At 52.8% G+C, this 12,224-nt stretch overlaps 1 protein-coding gene across 3 annotated transcripts in view; it reads right to left on the reverse strand.

The window, feature by feature from the left end:
• Sdk2 (sidekick cell adhesion molecule 2) overlaps window positions 1-12,224 on the reverse strand; it is a 282,059-nt gene that overhangs the window by 86,735 nt on the left and 183,100 nt on the right. For all 3 annotated transcript variants that reach the window (XM_050140393.1, XM_050140394.1, XM_050140392.1), the window contains exons 6-12: window positions 8,912-9,023; window positions 7,320-7,510; window positions 7,085-7,168; window positions 4,223-4,417; window positions 3,503-3,619; window positions 2,574-2,741; window positions 1,651-1,753 (exon numbers count right to left, since the gene is read on the reverse strand). In XM_050140393.1, coding sequence (XP_049996350.1) covers window positions 1,651-1,753; window positions 2,574-2,741; window positions 3,503-3,619; window positions 4,223-4,417; window positions 7,085-7,168; window positions 7,320-7,510; window positions 8,912-9,023 — 970 coding nt within the window. The remainder of the gene's footprint in view (window positions 1-1,650; window positions 1,754-2,573; window positions 2,742-3,502; window positions 3,620-4,222; window positions 4,418-7,084; window positions 7,169-7,319; window positions 7,511-8,911; window positions 9,024-12,224) is intronic.

Below are 12,224 nucleotides of genomic sequence, written 5' to 3' on the forward strand. Positions count from 1 at the left end.
TCATTAGCAGGACAGCAACATGCTGGGATCCTCTCAAGAGGCAGTTACGCCGATTCTCAGCCTTCTGGAGCTCCCAGGAGAGCATGAAGGGACACCACACAGCCCCCTGGTTGTAGTTGCCAGTCTTCTTACAGTTTGGGGGTACACTGGGTGTCCTTGCTCAAGTTTGGGTATTTGGAAACTTCAGTACACAGATGACTTTCTCAGTCATTACACTGGCTTTCAGAGCTACACTGAGCTCTTGAGGGATTACATACCTTAAGGTCAAGGTCCTGGCTTCCCCATAGCGGGGAAGGGGTGACTTCAGTTCAGGGATTTTTTCCTTACAAGACCTCTTCCATGGTCATCCCCTGGGGTCACCTCCTGCCCTATCTCTATGTTCATCTCTTTGTATTCTTATTTTAAAAATTTTTACGTACATTGATGTTTTGCATGTATGTCTGTGAGGTAGAATTACAGACAGTGGTGAGCTGCCATGTGGGTGCTGGGAATTGAATTTAAGTCTTCTGGAAGAAGAGCCAATGCTCTTAACTGCGGAGCCATCTCTCCATCCCCCTCTTTGTCTTCCTAACCAGATCTCTCCATTATGACTATTAAAATAAGACATGAAGACCTTACAATAGGTGCTTAAACTAATTAGTTCACGAGAGGTTAGTTGGGGGTCTGAAAAGTAGGGAGCGTGCACGTTGGAGTCCTCCATCTCTTCATCCTAAATGCCTTTCTTTCCTTTCCTCCCTTCCTTCTCCTCCTTTGTGGTTCCTTTTCTTTGTGTGTGCAACATATGTGAACAAAATGTACATGTTATCTATGTACATGTGTGTAGTGTATGTGCACAATATGTGCATGGTGTATATGCACATGCATGTGTGGTGTATGTACATCATGTGCATGGTATATATGTACATGTGTGCGTAGTGTATGTGTACAATATGTGCATGGTTATATGCACATGTATGTGTAGTTATGTGCAAAAATGCACATGTGTGTGCAGTGTATGGGTACAATATGTACATGGTGTATATACACGTGTGTATAGTGTATGTATACAATATATACATGGTATATATGCACATGTATATAGTGTATGTGCACATATGCATGCATGTGTACTGTGTGTGTACAATATGTGCATGGTGCATATGCACATGTATGTGTAGTGTGTATGCACATATGCACACATGTGTTCAGGATATTGTGTAATATGTTCATGGTGTATATGCATATGTGTGTGGAGGCCATAGGCGGATATTAGGTGTCCTGTCTATAGCTCTCTTCAGACGGTGTCTCGCCCTGAACCTGGCACTAGGCTGAGCAAGCTCCAACAGTCCTCCTTTGCCTCTCTACAGGGCTAGGGTTATAAGCATCTATGTAGCTACATTCTTCTTTGGATATATGTATGCAGCTGCACCCAACTTTTGGGGGCTGGGATTTGAACTCAGGTCCTTATGCTTACACAGCAAGTGTTCTTAGCTCTGAGTCATCTCCCAAATCTTCCTCCTTGTTCTGTTTCTCTGCCTTCCACTTTGTCCACACAGCTCACACAGCGCGGTCCCCAGATGCTCACTCAGCCTCATCCATACCCAGTTCTGGGATCAGCTCCCGATGATGTCATCCTGACATCAGCAACCCCCGCCACTTTGCCTGGAGTACCTGACAGTCACTCTAGGATCGTGGGTCACTCCGCACACCATGGAGGCCTGGGTGCCCTTGATGACACTCTGGTCCTGGGGGGGCTTGGTGATGCGGGTCCGGGCTGTAAGACAAGGTAGAGACAGTGCGGCAAGCAGGGACATGGTGGCAGGGATGTGGGGCTGGCACAGGAGGGACATTCCTGGGGTGATCTGGGGCTGTACATCCAGATGTTAGGAGAGGATGTGCGATGATCTCATGTGTAGACAGGTGTGGGTACCATACAAAAGTCTCAGAAGAGTGGAAAGGACAAAATGTCCCAGGGACACTGATCCTTAGAAGCCACAAACATGCTGGGGACTCAGAGTGCCAGGGAGGGAAGGGAAACTGCACGCTGAGAGTCACCAGGACCATTAGGGCAGCTTGTTGGTGACAGGCAGGGTCTAGTTATTCACCCCAGGGCCTAGGGCTCAGCCTGGACAGGTGGCCACACAGTCAAGGTGTACACCCCAAGTGGAAGAGGCTTGAGACATCTGGTGGCATCTCTCCAGGCTGATCAGCGCCAGGTGGCTCACCTGAATGGGCCTTACCACTATGCCACCAATGCCACTAATGTCTCAGCTGCTTTCTTGGCAGCACGAGGGCAGGAAAGGGGCTGAGAGGGACACCGTCTGGCCCACAGAGTCAAAAATATTTACACTCTGGCCTTGTGTCGATTTCTGCCCCTAAAATACACAAGACAGCTTTTTACAGATCTCTGGACTCAGCCAAGCATGGCACAGCCTCCCCATCCCGTGGCCTTGCTGGCAGAGCCATCACCCCCTGGTTCTTGGCTTCGAAGTTAATTTGTCACCATCCCTGTGACAGGAAGAGCCTTGGCTGTGTCAGCAACACAACATGAAAGTGCAGATGCTGGCAGCCCGCCACTATGAAGAGTCACTCACCCCATACGACCAGGTCTGCCGAGGCCTCGTCGACTCCCCGAGAGTTGGTGGCCAAACAGGTGTAGGTGCCGGCGTCAGAGATGTGGGTTGGGCTAATGAGCAGGCTTCCAGACTCCAGCAGGGTGAAGCGAGGCAGCTGGACAGAGCCGCTGGCTAAGATGCGTTCCCCTGAGGTGGTAAAGCGATTGCCGGGGTGTCAGAGGAAGCCTTGATGTTGGCCCTAGGTGCTCAGTCCTAGAAGGTCTCAGGAACCCACCCAGCTCTGGAAATGTTAAATGGGTTGGAGACAGGCCTGAGCTTGGGCTTGGTGACAGGCCCAGGCTCACGGGGACACGGGGTAGCGGTACCCCTTATGGGCCACCCTTTTTGCCACTTCCCCACCCACCACCATGTCTGCCCTTCACCAGAGGAGGCCACGCTCTGTGTGCTATTGCTGCTAGCATCGGCCAGCCGTGGCCTGGAGGCAGCTGCATTTGGGCTGGGAAGAGAAGGCAGGAGACAGGCTGACAAGGTGATGATGGGTATATCCCGCCACAGGACAGGATGCTTCTGGGAAGAGTCACCTTCAGGGGAGCTGAGGAGGAGAGGGACGAATGGGGGGTGCAGCGGGGCAGTGCAGGGGAGACATGCGCACGAGAGACAGAGATAAAGAGATAGACTGGTAGACAGGCAGAAGGATAAAGACACCACCAGGTCAGGACTGACCTCTTGCAGTGGGATGTAAGAGGTCTTGGGTCTGGCCTTGGAGAGAGAAAGAGACAGAGAGAGACAGAACAACACAGAGCAACATGGTTTGTGAAGATGGGTGGTACACTGTACAGCCTTTCCAATTATACACATGGAACTCGATTTGCCTAGCTCCTGAGATGAGATTTGTGCTCTCCTCGACTGTCACATGGCTATGCCCTCTGAATGTCCGTCCCATTTACCTTTCTGCCAGGTGATAGCAGGTCGCGGTGCCCCCGAGGTCTCACACGCCAGGACCACCGACATTCCGTCAATCACCGTACTGTCAAGGGGGCCCCTGGTGATATTAGGGGCAATGCCTGTAGAGGAAGACAGCAGGATCTATTAACCTAGGAAGAGACCTAACCAGGGGCCAGAAGCTCCGAGCCCACAAAAAGATGGGCCCTCTCCTCCATCCGCTGGCCCTGGCGTTACAGGGTCTTTTGCAGGGAGGCCTATGAGAGGTCCAGATGCACCAGTCAGGATAGCTCTGCCTTCTGGAACCTCAGGCCTCCACTGAGGGGAAAACTGAGAGCCCAGAGGGCAGCTTACACCCTCAGTGACAAAGTCAGTAGGACTTGACCTCCAGTGAACACGCAGTAGCTTGTCTAAGAATGCAAAGTTGAGAGCTGCCTTCGTGCTGGGGCTCCAGGACCCTGGGGGACTCCTGTGTCTTGACACAGCAAATGGGATTGGCTCTTTTCCAAGGGCATCAGGGACCCTAGGACCTCTGAAGATGGTCACGAGGGAGCAGGGTTCCCTTTCCTCCGGCAAGATGCAGTGCTGAAAGGAAACGATGAGCTGGTGCCACAAGGGATAGGCTCCTATCCTAGTGCGGTCCCGACCCACCGTACTCCTCAGCAGTGGGGAGAGACACTGTGTCTCATGGGGCAGCTCAGGGGCAGCACAGGGAGGACACTTACTGGTGACGGCCAGGTAGGTGGAGGTCTGCGCCTCTCCAGCGGCATTGTGGGCGAAGCACTGGAGCATGCCGGTGTCATCGGGCAGCAGGCCGCTGATCTGCAGGCTGCCATCACTGCGCTGCTTGAAGCGGGCCAACTTCTCCACCTCCACCAATGCAGCGTCCTTGTACCAGGTGATAGAGGGAGGTGGTACCCCTGTAGGAGGCCAGGGCCACTGTCAGCCACTATGTCCCCTTGTCTGCAGGAGGTCCTAGGGCGCTTTGCTTTCTAGAAGCTTCTCCTAGACATTGATTTTAGGGAGTTTGTTCTTGGAAAACTCTCAAGACTTTTGGCATACAGAAGAGATTTTTCAGAAAATTAAAATTTCTTAGAATCAGTTTTCCACAGAAATGCTTCACTGGCAATTTTTTTAGAGGGGTGGTTCATTATTATTGCTGTCTAAATGTTTATGTACCATTACGGGGAGAGGGCATGCATGTGCCACTGCATGTATGTGGAGGCCAGAGGACAGCTTTGTGAGGTTAGTTTTCTCCCTTATGTAGGTTCCAGGCATTGAACCCAGATTGTCAGGTTTTTTTTTGGCAAGCACCTTTACCCAAAGAGGCATCCCATCTGCTTCTATTATATTAAGACTTGCATTTTAAATTATGTGCGTGCGTGCGCTTGCGCGCGTGTATGTGTGTGGTGTGTGTGTGAGCCCAAAGTAGCCAGAGGCCTCCATCCCACCCAGACCTGGAGATGTGGGTGGTAAGAATCCTGATGTGAATCCTGGGAACTGAACCCAGGTCCTTGGCATAAGTAGTATGAACTTTTAACCTCTGACCTATTAGTAATAATTATTATTACTATTATTATATGTATTTATGTGTATGAGTATTCTTCCTACATGTATGTATTACATCATATATGTAACTGGTGCACATAGGGTTCAGAAGAGGACATCTGGAATTATGGGTCCCTGTGAATTACCATGTATATGGGTGCTGGGGGTCGAACCTGGGTCCTCTGCAAGAGCAACAAGTGCTCTTAACTGCCAGTCATCTCTTCAGGCCCTATTGGTGTTGTTGAGACAGAGATCTATGTAGCCCAGGCTGCCCCTGAACTCTCAATGTAGCCAAGGATGACCTTGACTTTCTGATCCTCCTGCCTTGACCTCCCAAGAGCTAGTATTACAAAGGGTGTGTGATACCACGCCTGGTTTATACAGTGCTGGGGACTGAAGCAGGGTTTTGCCCGTGCTATGCAAACACTGCCAACTGAGCAAACTCTCCATCCCTGGCTTCACATTCATTGACTTCTACATCTTCATTATTATTATTCTTACGTATTTTGGACAAGGTCCTGCTCGATAGCCCAGGTTGTCTTGGAAGTCACTATAGCCCAGGCTAGACTTGGGCTCATGTCAACCCTCTCTCCTCAGCCTCTTGAGCAGGGACGGCAGGTGTGGTTTTAATTTTTTACTGCAACGCTTAGCTCAGCCTTCTGTGTATTGTGCTAACCCCCATGCCGCTCCCAACCCCCTGACAATGGAGCCCGGGTGGAGAAGCAGGCAGAGGGGCTTCTTGTCCTGGGGCAGGTGCCCAGAAGTCCCATCTCTGGTCTTCACACAGAGGAAGATGGATGTCTCCATCCCTTGGTCTGGTTCTCTCTCCTCATAAATGTCTCTTGGTTCTCCCAAAGTCCCCTTCATCCTCCCTCCCTCTGACTCTGCTCAAACTTGACTTCCCAGGCATTCTGCACTCTCAAGGGGCAGCCACAGCTCGGCACCCACCCCCTGCACCCTCCCACCCTGCAGTCCGTCATCACCGTGCTTCATGCATTGGATGACACCAATTCCCTGCTATTCACTGCAACATGATGGGGGATCAGGGCGTGGCTTACAATCGACAGCTTGTCATGATTTAATTGGCAGCCTTTTTTCTTTCTTAGTGGCACATAAAATAAGGGGGCACCTCTCGGCTCGTGGCATTTTGAATGAGGTGAAATAAGGCATCTTTATTTGTTTATTGGTTCCTTCATCTCTTTGCAAATATGTACGCTGGAAAACAGGAGGGATCTGGCTATATGGTCCATCTGTGGACGCAGCCTGGCTTACTCCCCTTGGGTGGCCAAGAGTGAGTGACCCTGCTGAGATTATGAGGCAGCAGTGTCCACCTGCCACTCCTCTGTTCCCACGGGTCCTCGTCTTTGCCTCTGCCCAAGGGTCTCAGGAGAGCTGCAGCTCCGCAAACCCCTCTACGATACTTGGGCCATATCTACTCCCTGGCTCAGGATTCTCTATTCTCTGGGCAGCCTGGAACTCACAGCAATTCTCCTGCCTCAGCCACTGGCTGCTAGGATGCTTCAGCTCCGACACTCCATGCGACAATACCCTTTAACCCTCTATCCCCTGGTTATAGCTACCTTTAGGCTCGGCTCTGTCAGGATGGGGGCAGTGAGCATGGGAAACTGCGGGTTAAGTAGGACCAGCAGGGGGAGAGGACCCAGCCAGGCAACCCCCACCTCAAATAGGCTGAGTGGGTGACACTCGTTCAGGTGAGACACACCAGGTCTGCGGATGCTGGCAAAATGGTGATTCGGCATTGTCTACAACTCTCAAATTATGGGCAATTTGGGTCTGTCACCTGTCCTGAAATTACGGTAATTTGGGCTCATTTGTAACCCTGGAGTTACGTGGGTTGATTTGCAGCCTGAGATTACGGTAATTTGGCTGTTTGTTTCCTGGGTGCCAGCACCTAGCCAGCCTGTCACTGTTTAGTGATGTGGTCTGAAGAGGGAGGTGGGGCTTAGAGATGTCTTGACAGGGGTGGGAGAGGGTGGAGGTCTGGGGTCCTTGTTCCCACTCCCCTGCCTCTGTGTTACCTTTGGCTCGACAGGGGATGTCCACCACCTTCTCCATCTCTGCTGTGATGTGTCTCTCGGGCTCTTTGACAAACTGAGGGGGCTCTGCCGAGGAAGGACCAGGAGACAGGATTAGAGGCTTATTGCTTTTATATTTAGCCACGGTGGAGATGGCAGCTGGCCACACCTGCTGTGGTCTCTGCTTGCTCCTTCCTTCTCCCACAGCAGATGAGCCCCAGTACTTTCCCTGACTTACCCAGCACCGAGAGGTAGGCTCCCCGGGTGACGGGGGCCACACTGCTACTGCGCAGTACGGCCTCGCACTGGTAGTAGCCGGCGTCGCTGACAGTGGGGTTGGTGATGGTGAGCCTGCGGTTGTAATCACTGATACCGCTGGAGAGCAGGGCTCCGTCTTTCTTCCAGACGATGTGCAGCTTGATCAGAGGCCTAGGGGACCAGGGAAGCAAAGCTGCCCTCAGACAAGGGCGTCTGGAAGGCGATGGGGGCAGCAGGGCAAATATGAGGAGAGGCAGGACGGAGCTGGCTAGCACCTTGTCACTCCCTAGTGGAAGGAAGCTTTAAGACAAGTTCCTAAAATGCCATGAAGTTCAGCTTCCCCATCTGTAGGATGGGGGCAACTGTAGCAGCCCTGGGTGACAGGGGAGCCTGTCAGTCACGGACAATGCTCCCAACAGGGCCGGGACACAGCGGTAGCTGCACACACAGCTCTGAAAGACCCTGTCCCACATCTCAGCTCTCCCAGGGCCCACACCTTCCCTTCTTTGAATATGTGACCTGAGCGGGGGGGGGGGGGGGGGAGGGGGAGGGAAAATGATATGGAGAGATCCGACACAAGGGCAGACAGACAAACCCACCCTCATCTTTGAGAGGTAAGGAGAGTTTGGCTCCCTTCCCACCACCATGGATCCTTGTACTCCAAACTCCAGGGACTCTGGTTTGCTTGGACATTCCTTCCTAGTTCCTAGTGGTTCCTAAGGATGGAACTCCCCTCGTGGGGTGGGGCTAGCTATTTGGGGCACTCAGAATCTTCCAGAAAAATCCCCTGGAATCCTCAGCTGGAGGGGACCTTGGGACTGTCAGTCTGATTCTCTAGCCACAACATGACTTGACCTCCACTGGGTACGCAGGCAGGACAGGCTGCAGTCAGGACACCCCCTGAGTGTCCTGTGTGTCATGACACACTCACAGACGAGCACACTGAGGCCCCTCATGGAGCAGGGAGCTGGGGCGTCCAGGGGAGCTGGCTTCAGCTCAGCCCTGCTTTTGGCCACATGGGTAACGGTGTGTAGACTGCCTGCCCTTTCTGGGCTGTAGGGCTCTTGGCACCCCCGTCATGTTGGGGGGAAAAGAGGCCCCATGGAAAGTTCTCATCACACAGTCAGTCCTCTTAGGAGGAGGCTCAGAGACGATCTAACAGTCTCCTCTGTGGGAACTGGAGAGACACAATAGTACCTTACAAAGTCCACGTTGGGCTCACCTTGTGTGTCATCTACCATACATGACCCACTTCTACGTACCCCGCATACAGAAGGGCTCTGTTCTGAGGGACCGTCTTCCCCTCTCTGGACCACTCTGTGTTAGGAGCACAGAGATCCACCCTCTGGCTCCACACCCTGGGCAAAATCTATCTCCCACCAACTCCCCATGGCTGGCTCTTTTTCCTTGGACACCCAAGACTAAGGAACACAGTTGAGCGTGCCTGACACTCTGGAGCTACAGTGTTCACCTGCCATCCCTCTCACTGGTCTTCGTCTGACCGGGCTTCCAGACCCTCCCCAAAGACGACTGTGCTCCTGGCTCCACTTCAACCAAAGAAGTGCCACCCACCTGGCATTTGCCACACACTCCATGGTCACCTCCGAGGTTCCGGCCACAACACTAGTGTTCTTGGGTGGGATGATGATGGTTGGCGCGATGGGGTCAGCAGGTCCCCCGACATCTGAGAAGAGGTCACGTATTAGGAGGGTGGAGTCAGAGAGCCCGTCTCTGCCTGCCCATGCGGTACACAGAGGCTTTGGTCCTCAGAGCACAGAGTAGGTGGCTATACGAGAAGTCCCACAGATGTACCTCTGGGCAGACTTGGGACTGCCCTCTTCCTTTCCTCATGAGTCTAAGTGTCAGGGGAGTTCTGGGGGTGGGGGGAGGAGTCCTTTGCTCTCAGAGGCCTGCAAGTCAGCCACACCCTTCCACTCACTACTCCCCTCAAAAATACTCCTCCTGGCCCAAATCCGCCTTACTGACCCTACTTTGCCATTCATCCTTGACCCCTGTACCAGACCCCACACACTCTACACCCAACACAGCAGCGTCCCGTCCCTCCCGGGTGGAGAACACAGTCTTCCAAGCAAAGCGGCTGCCATCTTCCTCAGATCAGCAGCAGGGGCTTGCAAGAGTCCATTAGACTCCCGTCTATGGATGGTTGAGATTCCCTCAGAGAAGGAAGGGGTGGGGAGAGACTGCACTCTCACCTGAGATTCTGGCTGCTCCTCTTAGCCATCTGTCTGCAATTAAGCCCTAATTCCAGGAGGCTTCAAGGTCGGGTGGTGGTAGAGCTTACTCTGTGGGCTTGAAGCTACACGGCTGTGGGGAAGCCAATACCATGTGGGGTGAAGACATTCCAATATGGCTGCAATGGGGTTTCCAAGCCCCTTTCCATAGCTCCTCTCCTAAGCTCTGTAAGTCTGGTAAACTCATTGGTTCCCTGGTATTGTGGTTTGGATGAGCAACGTCTTCTGCACGCTCACGCGTTGGAACTCTTGGCCCTCAGTTGGTGGTACTGTTGGGGAGGTTATGGGAATTTTAGGGGGTGCAGTCTTGCTGAAGGGAGTATGCCACTGGGGGCCAGGCTAAAAGAGTTTACACCCTTTCCCACCTTTGAGCTTGCTCTACTTAACGTTTGAGCGGAAAGAGTGATGGATGCTTTTTTAGCTCCCTGCCCCGGCTGCCTGCAGCCATGGCTCACTGCCATCATGGACTCTCCCTCTGAGACCGGAAGTCAAAAGTGTTTCACCAGAGCAACGAAAAACAACTAGTACACCTGGGCGGACGGGGGGCTTGGATGTAATTCTACTTTGGCTTGTCATTGACACCTTATAATGAAGCAGGAGGCATTTACATCTCTTCAGGGAAGAGATTCTCCCAGTAGTCTCCTCCCCTGCTTCAGGGACACTCGGCAGCTGTGGATGTGACTTCCCTTGGAAACAGGGTCTTTGCAGGTGTAACTGGTTCAGCTGAGATCATGGTATTGCATTGGGACGGGCCCTCCATCCAATGGAACGGCATCCTTCTGCACAGGAATTGGGGACTCCAGATACAAGACCCACTGGGGAGAAGCCGACTAAAGGTGGAGGTGGAGACCGGAGCCAAGAAGGAAATGCCAGGGATGCCACCAGCTGCAAGCAGCGGAGGAGGCTGTGGTGATCCCTAGAGCCCCCTGAGAGAGAACGGGGACCTACTGACCCCTTGGCTTCCGATTTTACCTCCAGACCCACCGAAAAAACCTTCCTGTGGTGGCATGTTGTTATGGTGACCACATGGGACCAGTCCAGTTGTTGGCATGGGAGCTGAGGTGGTACTGGCTGTGGGCTTGTGTCTCCTGATGGTTCATGTGTTGGGGCTCTATTGCTTATGTGATAGCTTTGGAGCTGAGCCTGTAGAGCTGATGAGATGGGCTAGGGTTGGGAGGATGTGACCTCCACCATGGGATTGGTACCTTCAGCCTCTCTTGTTCCCTTCCTGCCTCCCTCTTCTCAATCTCTCTTATCTCTTTCTTTATCTCTGTCACCCATCTCTGCTGTGTTACCATCCCTCTCTCTCTTCCTTCCATCTCGGTCTGTTTCTCTCTCCCTCCCTCTTTCCCTTCCTCTCTTCTTCAGCCACACGAGGACGCAGTGAATGAGCAGGCAATAGGTCCCTGTCAGGAATCATGTCCTCACTGGCTCTGCCGTGTGACTCCCTGACCTTGGTCTCTAACTTCAGACCCGTGACAGTATGAATGACCACAGCTTAAGGCTGGGCATATGGCTTTGTCGCAGCCCCTGAGCTGATGCTTAGTCCTGGCAGCCACTACGTCCCCAGCACGGGACATGCGCACGCTGGTCGGGAGGTGTGCAAACACACTTGTGTGACTGACAAACTGCTACAGCTGCCGATGTCACTGTTGGTCTTCCAGGACACAGGACAGAAATGAATGAGAGCGTCCCCGAGAGGGCTTATGAAATCAAAGGCGAAGAAACACCCCTGCTGTGTGGACAGGGTGGTGACATGGCCGTTCTGTGTACCCTGGGCTCTGCCAGAGGTGCCCGGCTCCTCTTTAGGGGGTCAGCACAGGCCCAGCACTGCCTATAGCCTTGGCATCCACTCTGCACCTGTTCCTAGCTCTTAAAATACACCCTGAGAGGACTTTTTTTTTCTCTTGCGCGACAAATCTATCTAGTTGGCCCCCTTCCAGGACTCTTTAGAGGGAGACGGCTGTGACAGCTTGCACAGGTGTAGGTGTGGGGGTATCCTCTGTGGGCCAGGAGGGGGGCACATCCTATCCTTGTCGCCACTGTGAGCCACCGTGGCCAGCCCCAGGCAGGTTTCCCGAGCTGAGCTCTCGGCCTCGTTAGAAACAGCCGAGGAAGAATAGGAATAAAATGTAAAAATAAAGTAAAATGAAGGGGGCAAGGAGGCGGCATATAAAGCAGAGTAATTGCAACAATATAAAGCCTCATGTAGGTGCCATAAAGTGCGATCGGATTGAAAGCTGCTGATATAGCTGAATCCATAAACGTGTGCTCTAAGTTGTTTATTACATGCCCGCGCGCAGGTACCATGGCCCAGATTAATGGGCCACACCGAGGAGACAGACTGTTAGAGTCCAAGTCGGTGCTGCTGGCCTGATAAACAGACAGCCTGGAGGAAGGCGAGTTACAGGGAGGTAGAGATTAAATAACGAGGGCTGCCAGCGTGACTCCGGGACCCCCCTAAGCATGTGGCCGGGTCCAGGAGGCAGCCTATGGGGCTGGAAAGGAATCGTGCTGGCTGAGGACCCTTGGTACAGGGAGGGGGCTTGTTCTGTCCCGGGTCTTGTGTGTGTGTGTGTTTCTCTCTCTCTCTCTCTCTCTCTCTCTCTCTCTCTCTCTCTCTCTCTCTCTCT

This window comes from Alexandromys fortis, unplaced genomic scaffold (assembly GCF_014885135.2).
Source record: "Alexandromys fortis isolate MF-2015 unplaced genomic scaffold, M_Fortis_MF-2015_v1.1 scaffold_39, whole genome shotgun sequence".
Taxonomy (NCBI): Eukaryota; Metazoa; Chordata; class Mammalia; order Rodentia; family Cricetidae; genus Alexandromys; species Alexandromys fortis.